This window comes from Ptychodera flava, assembly GCF_041260155.1.
Source record: "Ptychodera flava strain L36383 chromosome 23 unlocalized genomic scaffold, AS_Pfla_20210202 Scaffold_24__1_contigs__length_23054250_pilon, whole genome shotgun sequence".
Lineage (NCBI taxonomy): Eukaryota > Metazoa > Hemichordata > Enteropneusta > Ptychoderidae > Ptychodera > Ptychodera flava.
In genome coordinates this window covers 5,061,145-5,078,815 of record NW_027248278.1, presented here as the reverse complement: position 1 = coordinate 5,078,815, position 17,671 = coordinate 5,061,145, and the positions used below count along the sequence as shown (strand labels likewise).

General features: G+C 36.7%; 1 protein-coding gene across 3 annotated transcripts in view; it reads right to left on the bottom strand.

Moving 5' to 3' along the window:
* LOC139124831 (uncharacterized) overlaps positions 1–16,060 on the bottom strand; it is a 29,006-nt gene extending 12,946 nt beyond the window's left edge. Inside the window, exons 1-4 of one of the 3 annotated variants that reach the window (XM_070690943.1) lie at positions 15,936–16,059; positions 14,833–14,879; positions 13,350–13,543; positions 10,101–10,331 (exon numbers count right to left, since the gene is read on the bottom strand). In XM_070690943.1, the coding sequence (XP_070547044.1) occupies positions 10,101–10,331; positions 13,350–13,543; positions 14,833–14,878 (471 nt within the window). In that variant the 5' untranslated portion in view covers position 14,879; positions 15,936–16,059. Of the gene's footprint in view, positions 1–10,100; positions 10,332–13,349; positions 13,544–14,832; positions 14,880–15,935 lie in introns of those variants that run through there. The other 2 variants (XR_011550052.1, XM_070690944.1) reach the window with 2 other exon arrangements.
* Positions 16,061–17,671: the final 1,611 nt, after the last annotated feature.

Genomic DNA, 17,671 nt, shown 5'->3' with positions numbered 1-17,671 from the left:
ATTATATATATATATATATATATATATATATATAAAACACAAATTACTTCGAGTCCTGACGACCGTGACTGCCCTGCCCTTGTTAGACTGCCGTATAGTTATAGAAGCTATACCATGTGACTTGTCTGTTACGCAGCTAATAAAGTACGACGATTTAGAGTATATCTGTGTACGTGTTGTCCTACCAAAGTACTTATCAAGACAAACCTATAGGACTCCCACTCGACTACGTGGCAGTCTCATACTCAAGCATGTCCCAGGTGGCATCGAAAAAATAATATTGGTAAGAAACTTTGATGACGTCATACTTGAGAATTACATCCATTTAAACAGTGAAGATTGAAGTTAAGTATGGAGTCACTTTAGTGTAGATTTATTTCTGGAAACGTTAATCTAAATATTTAAAGTCTACATACCTAGTTCTACTTATGTACTTTCTTCATTGTAGTACGCTGCACGATTATTATAGAAAATGGAACGAAAAGTCAGAATGAATCCTAGTGTACTTTTTTGTTTGTTTTTTTGCAGGATTTTGTCGGTACATTTGGACACACTTGAGGTTGTATATGTTTCGTAGAAATCCTTTGGTAAAGGTACTGACGATGTTCAATCTCATGAGAACCCAAAAGATTTATTCATATTCCTTTATTTATTCATTCAATCTTTCATTTTAAAACTTTACTGAAGAACTTACAAAAAATAAAATAGTAGTCACTGAAAATAGTGTTAAATATTTTAATGACAGATAAGTTTCTGTCTTCTCTCTGAGGTCGTATGCGCCTCGAAAATGAGAGACTTGAAAGTTTTGCTCAAACTTTCCTCAAGCAAACTTCCAACGATTATCCCAAATCAAAGGTAAAAATTAGAGGTCATCGCTTGTACTAGAGAAACAAATACTCAATATGTAACGATATTTTAAATTCAAAATGGCTGCTATTGCTATATCAACTCTATAGGGCCAAATGAAATTCCCGATTTCCACACAAGTAAGCCGCTAAAACCTCAAGGCCTCAAAATAAGGCCCAGCAAGTGGTAGGTCAAAAGAATATTGTAAAAGTTTGAGAGTTCGGAATATCTGTCCCTGGGGCCGAGATGCATTCTAGTTGCAGGCGGCATCACTTCACTTTATACCATCGTTTAGGGCGGAATCACTATCACTATGTGATGTGTAAGAGAGACAAAGAGTGACGAATTTCTTTAATCTAAATCGCTTTGTCTTGGATCAAAACTGCTGTATTTCTGGCATAGCACGGAGTTTTAAATACAGCGGTTTGAGTTACTGTGTAATTACTTCAAACTCTTTTGTTCTTTGAGTCTCATCAGTCGTCGTTTTTTCAGGGTTGTTTTCTGATACTGTTTATTTCAGATTGTGTTATTACATTATATCAGTATGCGCAATACGTTTCGTTTCAGTTTACCTAGAGCATTATGGGATTGCAAATGGGGATTCCCCTTTTCAACTCTGACGTCCTGTAAACATACATACAACTTGAGGAAATTACTATAAATGGTGTGGTGAACCCAAAATGCGCCGACGGAAATTTGCATTTACAAATGAACCGTTTCTCTAACCATCCTTTCCGATATTTGATACTCGTAAACTATTCGGTGTTATAGCCAAACGAGCGGCGAAAAACTGACACGTAGCGATCTACCTCAGAGCAGTTCGGCGGTCAAGGAGACTTTAACCATGAAGGTAGAAAGAAACTCCTAACAGAAGAGGGACTTTCCGAGCCGCAAGTGGTCTGTTTTAAGCCTCGTTAGACGGTGTTGATGAACGTGACCAGAAGTGACAATTCTACCGTATCAGATATATTCGAAGAAAAATTGCTCTGGTTACAGGCACAGTACGCAGTAGGTTGACATTGGATGTCAGGGTTCTTGACCTTTCAAAATGGCGTCTTCAATTGACCTCTCTGCGGAGTTAACAACAACAAGGAACCACAGGGTGTTGTCTAAATGTCCGTCCCCAGGGGTGGGTAGGTGTTTCGTTGTATTGCTAATAAAGATATATTCTACCAACCTTTGGTGTTTTGGTCTTAAACTTAGCACTGCCCTTGACAATCTTGCGTTAACGTTTTATTCAACATGCTGTATCTATTATCTGATGAGTTTGAGTGCCTAATTGGCCAAAGTAAGCAAGGGTAAATTACTAAGCTGTGGACGCTGTCACCAGATTATCACCGGATTAAATTTGACAAAGTCAACAACGAACGCGCCAGTAAGGTATATCTTCAGTTATACCTTACTGGCGCGTTCGTTGTTGACTTTGTCAAATTTAATCCGGTGATAATCTGGTGACAGCGTCCACAGCTTAGTAATTTACCCTTGCTTACTTTGGCCAATTAGGCACTCAAACTCATCAGATAATAGATACAGCATGTTGAATAAAACGTTAACGCAAGATTGTCAAGGGCAGTGCTAAGTTTAAGACCAAAACACCAAAGGTTGGTAGAATATATCTTTATTAGCAATACAACGAAACACCTACCCACCCCTGGGGACGACATTTAGACAACACCCTGTGAAGGAACAGAACAAACCACGCGCGGTTGTGTCGGCTAATCATGGAAGGCGGTAAAAAGACTCTGAGGGAGTTGTTTGACAGATTCGTTCCACCACCAACACTAGCTTCGTGTCTGTCACAGCCTAAAAACAAACAGAAGCTGCAATACCTTTGTCAAACAGGTGTCATCAATCATAACAAGGATTGGAATAAGTTGTACCCTACACCTCCTTTTACGGTGTCGTCAGCTAACTTCGACATTAGGGACTGGTCAGTTTTCTTCGGCCTGGGGGGGGGGCGGTGGATTATTTTTTGCCGACGTCAAAAGTGGCTGACCCCCCCTATTCCAAATTTGAAAACAGGGTGACCCCCCCTATTCCAAATTTCTAAAACAGGGTGACCCCCCCCCCCCCGGGCGCGACAAGGGTAAAACAAAAGATGGACATAAATTTTATATATATATATATATATATATATATATATATATATATATATATTTTACATTTTACATATATTTATATTTTAAATAGTCATTCTATGTTTTAGTGAAATTGTTGACATGTCAGTTGTAAGATAGGAATTTCAAAGTGTCAATCTTAAAGTTTAAATACAGTACATTTTGAATGAGCTGTATTTTGAATGAGCTGTGAATGTATTTCACACTTTCTCTGCTTAACCAGATGTCCTGAACTGTTGTACAGAAATGGATGTCAATCATTAATATCAAAGAGGAAAAAGCAGTGAATCAAAAACTTTGATGGGTGTTAAGACTTGCCAACCATCCAATTAAATCTACTGAGGAGCCATAGAGAGCTTTTTTAGCCAAATCTGATGTGTACAGTGTCTGAGAGGACCTTTTCTTGTGTAACATTGAAACCATAAAAGCCCAGCTAATAATGACGAAAACTGCTTTTTTTTACTGTTATTTTGTTCATAAAAAAGCATCTTTCTACAGAAAACCTATGAAACAAAGGAAAATAATTGCATCAATGAGAAGGAAAGATATCTTGTCATTTTTCTATCTCTAAAATAAGTCACTGTATCAAATATATATTCTGAAATATTTGTGCATGTTGCTTTCTCATACTGAATTCTCATAGAGAGAACAGAAAAGTATCAGAATTTGTCATCCTTTTCATATGAAATGCAGATTTCATAATGGTACACTTTCACTTGGCAAACATCAAGATATCTCTGAAAGTATGGCGCCCGAAGGGCGCGCCAAAAATATGAAACATCCTGATATCTCTGATATATATGCCTTGTATATTAAAGTCATGCACCTGAAGGGCATGCTGAAAGATGTATGATATATTAAAGTAATGAGCTTGAAGAGCACGCTGAAAAATATTGAACATACAGATATCTCTGATGTATGTATGCTTGATATGTTAAAGTTGGGCGTGCTGAAAAATATGACTGATTATTAAAGTAACGCGCCCGAAGGGCGCGCCGAAAAATACAACTGAATGATGAATTTTGTGGCTGACACTAGCATTTTAGGCAATGATGAGCCTGTGTCAAAATTCAAAAACACACTGACCCCCCTATTAATATTGGGCATTTCAAAAACATGGTGACCCCCCTATCACCAAAGTCAAAAACAGGGTGACCCCCCCATGAATCCACCGCCCCCCCCCCCAGGCTGAAGAAACTGACCAGTCCCTTACCTTGTTGATGGTCCTATTCAGGAATATTTGCTCTCTGAAAAAGCCCCGCACAGGATGGGACGGGCAGCCGAGTATGACAGATCGCAGCACTGCGGCTGATATAGTGCGAATAAAACGGAGCAGAAATGATCTGAACCATTGCTCCAGTACGGACATTTCAGATCGAGATTTTGAACGACGATGGGGCGAAATCAGCGGTGCCTTGGAGCGCCTCGGGGCGAAAGAGAGGGATATCCGAAGACTTAAAACAGAAAGTATGGACAGGGAGTTGGAGGAGAGATACTGCAATGAAATACTTGAAACAGGCAGGAATATCATTGACATGAGAGACGTTATTTGTGCGGTACTCAAGCAGATAAGTGATCAAAATTCAGACTGTGAGTTACATCAAGGAAAATTGGGTTATTATTGCGAAACTTGTCAAATCCTGATTTGTGAAGATTGTAAAATGAATGACCATACATATCACAGAGTCATTTTTCTTAAAGAGGCTGTAAACACCTTGTTTACAGAACTTAAGTCACGTTACGACAAGTTGCACACAAAACGCTACGAAGTCGCAGACAGCATCAATGGTGCATTGCAGTGCTCTGAAAAGTTAGAACAACAGTTCGCGGACCGAAAAAAGAGTTTACAGAATCCGAACTGCGATTGGGATGGCGCGACGTGCGCAGAATGTCTCGATAAACTTACCATTCAGTACGATGAGATAAAAGCGAATATTGAAACCGAGCTAGAAAAACTGAAACAGTCAGAAGAGGAAATACAGCGCGCGATTCGTCATGTGGAAAATGTATTCATGAAAGAAAATGATGAACAGTTCGTAAGAGCTAGTGAGGGCGCTTCGAGCATTGTCAATAATGCGCTGTCTAAGCCATGCGATTTTCAACCAGAAAAATACGACGTGCTAGACTCGCTGGTCTTCACAGAAGGTGTCGAAATAGTTCCCCCAGCATTGCCAGAAAATTCCTGTTTGAAATTAAGGTATGAGGGGAAAGTGAGACAGATTGGTGGAAATGTGTGTTTTACCGTCGACGCGAAAAACGAGGCTGGGGAAAGAGTGAGGCACTGCACAGATGAATTAAAAGCTGTTCTTCAAGATCCTCGATCAAAGGAGTCACAGTTAAGAGTAATTAAATCATTCGAAAGGGATGTCACTCATTACTTGACTTTTACACCATGGAGAAAAGGCACGCATCAATTATCTGTGACGCTGAGGGACCATCATATTGGAAATTCTCCGTTTACATATGTCGTTCCTTGTGACTCATATTCCATTTCAGATGGGTTCAATATGTGGTTTTTTCTTTGTAGTTTAGCATTTGTTATTACCGATGGACATACGCACTGGCCTGCATTCATTTTGAACAGACAGTACTACTATGTTGGCCTTTTTCCATTCATTTGGTTCAGTAGTTCGTTTTTAGCTGGTTGTTGTGAAACCATAACGACTCCCAAACACTGGTCGGTTACATTTCTTAGAACTTGGTTCGCTTACTCAGACTTCAATATCTTCGCAAAATTCGTCAAAGATTTTTGGAAATACAACAAATTTTACTAATCTTACAGTCACTGTACCTACAATATTGAACTTTCATTCATTGACAACCAAGTAAAGTTATCAATGCGATTTTTGCGATTTTAATAACTCTATTCAAACATCGAAAATTTAAAGAATTAAAATGTATGTACCTGACTCTCGTCACTCATTAGCGCTATAAACGAAGGAAAGGACCACTTGGTGTTGGGAGGGCGTATTTTTATTTTAAGGCTTATTCTATTATATTTTACTTTTGAACCCGATTTCTGTCGAATGAAATGCTTACATTATTAACCATTTAGTCTCATGTTCAACGATTTGTGTCGTAAAATGGTGTAATTTACAGTTTTATGTGTTTCCAAGCATTAGTTTAGGATAAAGAACATTTTATGTATCATTATGAAATGTTGTTTCAGGTTAACCCGGTCTATTCTAACTGTCTTATATGATTAAAATGTTACGAATTCAGTGTTCATTGTTAAGTGACATCACCGTTCACTTACCCTTCTCGTTTTTGCTGCAGCTGAACTTCAAATAAGCGAGAACAGAAGCAGATCTTAAGAAAACCCTCACAGAGCTGTTTGTCTCACACTGATGATTTAATGTTACATAATTATATGCAAGATAACAAGGGGAAAATCAGGGTTTGATTCAAATTACTGTTTATTTATTCAACTATTTCTGCATTGCTGTGATTTGTATAAGCAATGCGTTACAACGTATCAATATTTGGTTAAATACGTTATGCCATGGTATAAAACGTGGGTTGTAGTAAAAACCCTTATAGAAACCTATTGACGTGCACTTCAAACGAAATGCGGTTGTATGAACCAATCTCTTAAGAATTGTACAACGAGCAAACCATGCACAAGAACAACACATGTATAATCGAAGATATTGGCCCTGGGGAGACAAGAAGGGGTGAATGAACGAACCCCTTTCAATGAGTACAGTCGACATATCTGTGAGAATTATGCACGAATACGTCGATTGGAACACCCTTGGTGTAACTCAGCCCGATGGGAATATTTATTACTCTGAAGAAAAATACGCGTAGCGGAGAAACGTACTTACTTTTTATTAGCGATTATATAAAATTGACAATAAATGGTCATATTTCTTTGATATGTCATTACTCTAAAACAATCCATTTCATGTTTACCTTTCAACTAATCTATTTCGTACAACTAATCTATTTCGTACAAAAGAAAGAGTTCATAAACATTTAATGACATACATGGAATTTCTTCTGACATAAAAGTTAGATAAAAAAGGAAGATAATAGTAAATAACGTTTTAAGAATATATTTGCTTGACTATTTGGTAGGTGTAACCCCTGCCCCAATATTTTTTTTTCTTTTTCTCTAATTAACACGATTGGAACTAATTTGGGATAATTGGATGGCGAAGTAATGTCTATTTGATCTGCAAACGTAAGCTCATCTGCTTTTCTTTTTAAGTTACACACTACACACTTGTTTTTATGAGTAATTTGTTATATCGCAACATTCAGAAATAGGGCACCTAACATTTTTGAGAAATTTGAAAATTATGAACATCCAATCATCCCAAATTAGTTCCAATCGTGTTAATAATCAAACTTTGACTGTGATCACTAGGCAAAAAGTAAATGATTGAAACCCAAAATACAAAAGCGGTTGTTTTCTTTGCAATCTTCCGTTTCAGTGTCACTAAATTGTGTTTTCAATGTTAAAATATACGAATGTAACTAGTAAGGAAGTAGTCACATAAAGCAATAATGTGAAGATAATTTCTGGAGCTACACAAAGATAAAACAACGTTTATTACACATCACCATATAGTACCGATCTCGTGATTGGCTAAAACTCCGCCACAAAACATTTCCAAAAATAGATATAACATGGTTCAATATGCTATTGCGCTCGACTCTCGACGGCTATGCGCTAGCCGTTCGAATGCAAGTTTGAAGCGAATCGTAGTATACGGGCGCCAGGAGATATTTAAAATGCGTCACTCGAAAATTTGTGCGTCATTTCAACCTGTCGTTCGATGCATGCGCACCGTACAAATACTTGATTTTTTATGATTTCAAATGTTCGGTGTAATAAAATTAATAACAAATGAAGATCGGGCAATATCACGATTTCTGGCCTGCCTTCGGACTGGTGTTTGAGACCGAAATATTAATTATACCCTCTCCTGCGGTTCAGGCATCATCAATATTTTGGTCAGGATCACCATCCCTCGGGCAGGCCACAAATCGTGATACCGCCCTCAATGTAATGTGTTATTATTTAAATACTCCAAAACCACAGTGTATTATGAGAAAAGCGGAAAATGTTTATCTTAAAACTGAACAAGTTATTGTGGGAAACCATTAAAAAGTAGTGTTTCTATGTGAACTTCTAACCCATGTTCTAGTATGCGAAAAAAAATATATTTAATCCTTGTTCGGTTCACGTCTGCTGTAGGTAATAGATAGAGGCTTAAACACTCTCAGTATAATAACCCTATGATTTCCACCATTGTTGCTACAGTTTATTAAGGAATCAAAATGAAACAAATGTTAAACTTGGCAAAAATATTCAATAGAGCTACGAAAACGAGCTGCAGAATATGGATAGCGCTATTGATAAACATACAGTATTGACGCAATAATGTACCCAATCCAGGCCCATATTGGACGAAAATAAACTTTGCACAACATAATTTACGAGTTGAAGCGAGTACGTTATAGAGTGTAAAGTTTGCTTGAGTGCATTGTGGGCCGGGAGCGGAAAATCATTGCTATAACTTTATAGTTTTGGCAATGCCAGGGAATTCGTAGATGTTGAAAACATCTGGAGCCACAAGATAGATAATCTGATACATTATCTGTAATAATCTGGGGGATGACGTCAGAGAATTCGCTGGTATTGACAAAGCTATATAATATAATAGAAATATTGAGATGTCCTAAAATAACTTAACATGCATATAAAATAATCATTTGCATCCTGAAATATGTTTAATGATTAATAGAAGTACAATAAAATAAGGGTCAACAGCTGTACATTCGATACTTCTCTTATTGCTGTTTATAAAACAATTAGGCCAATATTATAGCTTTGTCGATGCCGGTGAAATTTGTGACGTAATACCCTCAGATTATTACTGATAATGTATTCGATTATCCCGAATTGTGGCGTCAGATGTTTTCTACGTCTACAAATTCACTGGCATCGACAAATAATACCAATAATATATCCCTCCCAGCCCACAATGGACGCATACAAACTTTACACTTCATTATGACCCGGGAGGGGTATATTATTGTTCAGGTAAACTTTCTTATTGTTCTCCGTATTGAATGTCGTAATACAAAGTATTTGCCATGGCAACACAACGCATTACTTATTGTATGCTTTTTATCGCTGAAAAAAGAATTCTGGTTCGGACTAAATTCCGTTATCGACAATAGCATGAACATTACAAATACACAAGTTGTGTTGATGAGTTGAAAACTCTGTATTTCGATATTATTTGGTAATATTGGGACAATAAAAGGGCAGTGTAATTAAAAATTGAGAAATAAAAGGAAATATTCACAGAAATTACAATGGTAGCGTAAATTTACATGAACGTGATTGGGTTGGTGATGCCATAAAGTAACATCGTTTACAAAAATTATGCCAGCAAAACACCATTTTCATCAGGAAAGATATTAGGTAATGTCAAATTTTAAGTGACAAGACAATCCTTATTACATGCAATCTTTTATTTCTATATTTGTTACAAGATGTACGAGAACGTTTTACATTGAAAGGGATCTATTTTATGATGGCTATGGCGATATCTCGTAACCTCCGTCCAGCTATATCCCCTTCTTGCTATTTGTCTATTCATCTAAATTAATAGTACCCAACTTAAAATCACAAAAACCCGGCTTTCAGAGAGTTCATTCTTTTTTATTTGTAGAAAAAAAACAGCTGGCTTTAAAATGTCACAAATTTGATTATCCACCGTAGAATTAGTGACATGGTAAAGTGCAAACACTCTATACTTTCAGGAAGTCAACTTTAGACTATAAATCAGAATTTTTTTGCAAATTTTCAGGAAACAGATGAAGGAGATCTAGAATACAATGTGCCAATGACCTACAAACAAATCTACAACGCATGCGTACAAAAATGTTCATTATGTTACAAACATACGATTTTGAAACTGTCAAACATTTGCATTTTCATTTTCAACTTTAAAGTAGGCAATTGCGTTTCCTGTTGGGTGGAGCATGGCATATTTACTTGACTTTCCTGTTGTGGCGCTCTTCGCAGATTGCCATTAGTACTGAGCGCTCTTCATGGCGCAGATCTTGATGCGTCCGCGTAACGATAAAATTCCCGATGATTCACATTCCCAAAGTTCAATGTAGACGGATAAGAACCAGAATAAAGCCGACAAAGGAAAGTAAAGCACTTGAACTGACTTGAGGAGCTGCAGACAAACCCAAGTCGGCATTGCAGTAATTATGATCACAGCATCTGATACACTTCCCGCTCATTATCATACCGTTGCATGCATCGTCCTCCACACACTTGGCAATACAGCCACGTTTGAACATCAGAGTGAAGCCAACTATCGTTGTCTTTTCAACCTGTTTTGAAAATGTAAAGGTACGATTTTACTTTAGATTTATGTTCAGCTATATCATTTATTTTGTCTAATCATTGTTATTAATTTGGTGCGCCTTTTATTTCTCACCAATAGATTTCAATTAAAATTTCTGGAAGTACCAAGAACCTCACATAGATTAATATTGTCAACAAAAATTAGGGTGTCACTATGAAAATTTTTGAGATATCCAATCATTAAAATTTATGATTTTCATATTTATGCATAGGAAAACAATGGACTGAATAATTAAGAAATAAACATGGCAGAATTTAATATTTCCCGCCAATAGATTTTGATGAAACTTCCTCAATCGAAGGATAAGTTACCAAAAAGTATATCAATAGAAAAAAAAGGGGGGGTCACCCCCTTAGTTCTTTAGATATAGCCATAAGTTCTAAAACCCGGAAACTTTGTTGTTGAAGAGCGCCCTCTCGAGGCAAAGATGAGAGATTATGTTTCATAATTTATGGCAATATTTACATGATATACTCTTAAATTGTGAAATTCTGACAAGTTACAACGATAAAATATGTGATATAACAAGTCATTGCATCAATAAAGCCTTTAAATCAAGTTTACTTCAGCTTTTACCCTGACAATCATGCATACAATGTTTTTTTTTGTATCATGCTGTGAAATTGCTGTACAATTATTTGGACTGAATAATGATGAGATGTAGGTATCACTTTGCTTGAATATGTTGAATGGAAACATGATTAAATACAATGGAACATTAGTAATAGTGAGGGTGTTTTCCTATCTTGAACTCAAAAACTCCTAGACAACATTGTAAGACTGATATACCATTAGTGTATTGGTGAACGAATGAAACTTTATTCATTTTGAAAACTAAACTACTAGACAAGTTTATAACGTGTAAGAAAAAGCTCTCTTTATTCAAATACACTGTTACCATATTAGGTACCACTGAAGTGATCAAACAATGAATCAATAATTTTTTTTGTTTTTGGCTGGGCCATGGCCACTGACTGTAGCTAGCACGCAACGTCGTAGTTGTATTTGCGGTACATGTTTACATTTTTTCAAATGGATTAGAATTGGATAATGTTTCTTGAATACACGAAATAGATCAGCTACGAGGCATACAGAACTTCCTAAACTAACTTACAATATTTGGGAATCAATAATATTCGTGGGATTTTAGATTTGACATGAAATTTGTACATGTTTATACATAACATACGTACGCTACGTAAATCTCAAACTGTAATAAACGATGTTGTGCTGCTATGCTACTGACAAGAAACAACGTACCTGTACGCCATTGAATTCGTTAAAAAACGAAACATGAACGGGATAAAGTTCATTATGTACCTTGTTCAATTCTTCCAATTTTTTTTTGGAGCTTGACTTCGCCTTATTATATTATTGATTTTCTGGAAACAAATTTTCCGGACTGTTGCATAACGCTGCCATCTTGACTGGCCTCTGCGCAGAATACGTTGCGCACTGTAAAGGGCGCACCAAACCTTAATCTATAAATTTTGTTTAATTCGCCTCGGGGACAGATATTCGGACTCTCAAACTTTTACAATTTTTACTTGAGGAGGTTCATTCTGGAGCTCATGGCCTGGAGAGAGAAAAGTTTTCATCGGCTCTGTTTTGTTGTGAAAATCGGGAATTTTATTTTCCTCAACAGAGATAGCAAAGGGGTGGCGGCTTTTTTAAATGACAACTTCAAATATCGGCAGGCCTAGGTACTAAAGTTTGCACAATGAGCCCCGATTTTAAACAGAGAATAGTTGAAAGTTTACTTGAGGAAAGTTTGAGAAGTTTAAGTCAGGAGCTGAGAGACACAAGAGTGCAGGTCGAATTAGCGTCTCATTGTAGTCTGATATTTTATTTCACGAAGACTATTATATTGGTCATGCGTGATACAAATTATGTATGCAAATAAACCTAATTGGCTGACATGTCACGTGTACAGCTGTGCTGCTGCCATAGTTTAAAAAGGGATTATTTCTGAAAGTGTTCCCATAAATAACAAATAGTTTCTACATTTTTAAACAAAGGGAGATAACTGTCTGTAACTTGTCGCAATCTTAGTAATTTAAATTATTTTTGTTATTTTTTATACAGCATTGCTATACGCTTTTCCACTATACACGCATGCTATATAATTGAAATGTATTATTTTTTATATAACTATGCATTGGACTACACTGTAAACCGCTTCGTTATATCATCGCCTTGAAAATCAATCTCGGGTATTTCGACATGAAAGTTGAACTTTTTCGTTTTCTTAAGTCTCGGAAACACTGAATTCTAACTTTTCAGTCGACGTGCACATTTTTGAATACGAGCGACAGATCTCCTAAAATCAGACTACCGATATTAGATAATTCAAGCTGTTTGTTACTATCTAAGTAAAAGTTACTCTGAGACGGGACATTTGCATGTAAACACACAGACAGACAGACAGACAGACAGACAGACAGACAGACAGACAGACAGACAGACAGACCCTGCATACTTGGGCGGATGCCATTTTGAATTTCAATTATCGGTAAATGTTCGGTAATCTGTAAACTTGGTTCAAACATAGACCCTAAAAACGTTCTTAGGGTCTGTGGTTCAAGTCGGTAAAATTTCAAAAAATAAAATGATTTGCAATAGCTTCTCTTCTTCTTCAATACATTTTTTTTGAAAGTTGGCAGCCAAGGTCAGGTTTCTCTATCGATCGAACGCGTTACCTTTAAGTCTACGCAATAGTGAGTTCTGGGTGAAACCCCTGTATCGCGTTCACCCCACTCATCGTGTGAACAAATCACGGACTTGAACCAAGTCTTGGTTATCTGTTTCTCTGGTAAGAAACTTTGCACTGTTGTGTGACCCCTGATTTTTATTCTTGATTTCGTAAAGAATGGTTGAAAGTTTCACAGAGGAAAGTTTAAGCTTTCAATTCCCAGGCGTATATTACCTTATTGTCCGAAAATCTGTCGCCGTCGAATACTTATTGAGAAATAAGTTTACTTACAAAACATGAACCATCACAGTAGACAAGGGACACTTGTGATCCTATGCTGTTGTTGGCTTTAGTGATGCAGGCGTGGTCTTTGTCTATGATGACGTCACACATCAGGCACTGGGTTCTGTCGTCTGCCACTATTGCCGTATCTTCCTGCGGAGTGGTGTCAATCTCGTACGTGACGTTATCTGACGAACGGACGCCTGGTGCCAAGAGATAATCAAGCCAAGTAGACGGAAAAACGGATGTTAAGACGAGACGTATAGACAGACGGATGTATAGATAGACAGAAAGAAGCAAAAAACAGCGGGACAGTAAAATATGAAAACATTCAATTAACATTAATGATATAGCAGCGATTGTAGCGATGTGGTTCAACGTTAACGTGTAAATATTATCAATAGTGTTATAGCTGATTGGGCGTGGTGTGAATTCTATATATGTTGCCCTCCAATGTAAAGTGAAAAATATGTGTGTTTTCATTGACGTGCCTCTAAGGTACAGGATAGGTCAGTGGGAACTTTTCACAATTTTTTTTTTATTATTGATGGGTTCAACTCCTAAAATGGGCTAGTATGGCAAAGGCCATGCGCGATGTTTAAAAATTCTAAAATAATTTAAGGCCGGAGGATTTTTAAAAGAGTGGGTAGAAGTCAGTGTTTCCGATAAGCCGACCTCCTCTTTGAAAACCCTCCGACCCTATAAGCTCTTTGTTTTCGCAGTTTTACACACCCACTCACGTATGATTTCGTAAAATTTTGCTGTTTTCTATGTTTGCACCCAAATAGAAATAAAAATTAAAAGAAAGTTTCCGGTCGACCTATGCTATTTCTTGAGGGCATGTTGAATAGTACACAACATTTTCTTCCCTACGGGGGAAACTCGTATGTTTCCCCCGATAGGACAGCTCGTCTGCGTTTTTGATATATTTGTAATATTTTAATAAGTCCTTTGCTATAATTTTCTCAAATACGTGGTGAACTAATAACGAGCTTGATGATTCATGGTGCGGTTTCATTAAATATTAATAGACTAGATTTGAAGTGCTACCGCCCTCTATGCTTCGGAAATGACAATCAGCAGGAGCCGTCGACGAAAGTAACTGTAATCTAGAACCAATTTAAAAGTCGCTAGGAAAACAACAACAACAACAAAAACCCACTCCATAGTTTTAGCATATTCAGGATCAGAAACAAATATAGTATGAGTATCCCATGAACGTGACTTTAAGGTAGTATGCACCTCGAAAGTGCAAGACGTGTACTTTTGCTCATCATTATCTTACCAGATCAAAAATAAAAATCTTGGGTCACCGTACAAAATTTGTAACCAGAGAGACAAATCAGCCAAAATTCTGCGATATAGAAATTCAAAATGGCCGCCATCCCTGTGGTAGACCAAAAAAAGAATTGAAGAAATTTGACAGTCTAAATATTTTCCCCCGGGGCGCGTCCTATCTTAAATGGAGATTTACCGAATTACATTAACTTACTTTGCAAAATTTGGAGAACAAAAGCAGCCAACAAAAGTGTCTTCATTCTGTAGCGGATAGAAATTATTGAGATTAACAAACGTTATTTTGTCGGATGTAGCGTGATGGAAAATTATGGATGGTGTATAACAGTAAATAATACACATTATGAACACAGATCATGGACTCTTTGACACACAGTAAGTGTCAGTACATGTTCAGTAATATCTTGTGTACACAAAGTATGCTTAATTCTACTTCGCTGTAAACTATACATCCCTGAAGGCGTCGCGCAGAATATATTTTGTGCATGCTTATATACATATGTGCACGTACGCGCTTACAATGGTATTATTCACTTCCAAGTACAGGAGTCATAAGTACGTCGTATTTTCGTACATACAGGAAATGTTAATGAGATATGTAAATGAATCAGCAAACAGATGATATATGCTTAAGTGCATGATCAATTTCAACATTTAGTTTTTAACGTTGGTTATGTAATTAAAATTTTGTTGCGCAATGTACGCGGATATATATCCCAACTGCATGTTAAATTCACATAAATGAAATCGAATGCATATTGGAATCTTGACATTGTAATAGACAGAGACAATCGCAGGTGTACTTTTAAGGCATATTCGAGAGTAAATTTACAATTACATCACAGCGTACATCATTTATTGCTATAATCACACCACCTGTTCTATTCCGAGTTCGGTGTCATGGCGCATAAACTGTGCTGAACTTTTGCATAAATGTGCCCGCCATTTTTACCGAGGTACAACAAGCCAAATTCAATTCAACCGACGACATATCTGGCAAATCCCTTTAAATTTAATAATAATATCACTTCTAAATGCAAAAATAGAAAAGAGATGTAATAATTGGCAAAAAATATTGCGCAACTTGTTGCGTTTCCGATTTTTATTTTTTCAAAATACATTGAATTTCCAGGATATTCCCATTGCCCTCTACACCAGCTATGTTAAACACAGCACTACATTTGTATCTGACCATGGCGTTAATTACGAAATGTAGGACTAATAGCGTCCATCCTCGTCCACAGCGATAGTTATGCACTAAAACAATAAGCAACATTTGAAAAATAGGAACGAACTTACCTTTTAAAATTAAACCGGCCAGTGTTCGGTGTAGCAAATTATCACAGCACATATGTTGGCAAACGACGTCAAACTATTAATAGAATACAATATTCAAATATGGTGAACTGGTACAGCCAGTAACACTGGGACGAAAATAGAAAACGCAACAATTATTCGTGGTAGAAATGATTGCATTGTATTGTGTGAAGCACGGTAGGTGACCCAACAAACGCTATCGCCAGCATCAACCGTCGTCTCTGCATTTGGTATTTAATGTTGACATAGCTTGTAATATTGTGGATTAGTGGTGCGGCATAACCAAGATTTTCATAACTATTGTGCATTTTGTGATAAAAGCATGAAATTTGGTAGGAATATAGATTATCATAATATAAATTAATCTGGATACCGAGCCACCACAGGTTGAGCCTCGTTCTGGTGTGGCGGCCATTTTTAAATATGGCGACCATCAGTCACTGTAAAATCCCATAGTTGCTGCTCTACGGATGATTCTCTGGAGAATAGTGGACGTATTTTCATTATAAATGCCTATTAAGATTACTATTTGCATATTTTATTGTTTTGAAATCAATTTGGATACCAAGCCCCTAAGCATAGAGCCTCGTTCTGGTGTGGCGGCCATTTTTAAACAGAGCGATCGTCAATTACTGTAAAATTCCATAGGTGCTTTTTAACGGATGATTCTGTGGTGAATAGTGAATGTATTTCCATCATAAATGCATATTAAGATTTCTATTTGCATTTTTTATTGTTTCATTATTTCATTTTCTCAGAAAAGCGGTTTTCTTAATAAAATTATTGACAATATGGCTGCCACAAGGCGTAAATGGAAGATTCAAATTGCAAAATTTAATGTTTTTTGACGATGAGCAGCTGTTAGCTGTTCTGTGTAAGTAGACTATCAGTAGGTACTGTTCAGAGTTTTTTTATTTTATTCTTATTTATAATCGTTGATGCACCAGTTTTAACCATTTAAGGGTTGTAGCTGGTACGTGTTCATCACACGTGCGACACTCACCAGGTTTTGCAAACTATTGGCCTAGATCGGCCCATGGCTGTGGTGGGGAGGGTATGAAGCGTCCAAGTGTAAGAACAGCCTGTCCCATGTTCTGCCAATGGATTGGGTGTTCTTGAGTACAACGTTGAATATGTGCAATATTTTGACATTCTAATTATCGTTTCTAAACTTTATAATTAGCCATTGACGAGTTTTGCAGAGCGTTCTTGATCATAATTCCTAACATGGAAAATTGTGCAGGGGATTTAACCCAATCTCTCACTCTTGTTCATCTACATTCATACGTAGGCCTACATACAAAAAAACATGATAATATTTACTGTATAACAAATCTAAAGTTTTAAAATTTTTGGGATAATCTGTTATGTATCCCAATAATTGTCAATGTTAGAGATTTATCATGTAGACTACAATTAGTAATTAGTGGCGCCGTCTAAAATTTTCACCACGTGGAGAAGACAAACATATTTTTATATTATTTTTTGGCTAAACATATTATGTTTTATACATTACTTTTCGTAATTCATTTAACATAAAACTTATCTTGTGCAATTTGATATAAATTTCATTATTTACAAATTAGTTTAAGAGTTATTTTAACGTCACGTCAATGGTCTATTGCATAAATATAGATTCATGCCCATCATATTTTGAACATCGTATATTTTGGTACAAATCTCTTGATAGTACGTAATTTGTTATTCAAATGCCTAAA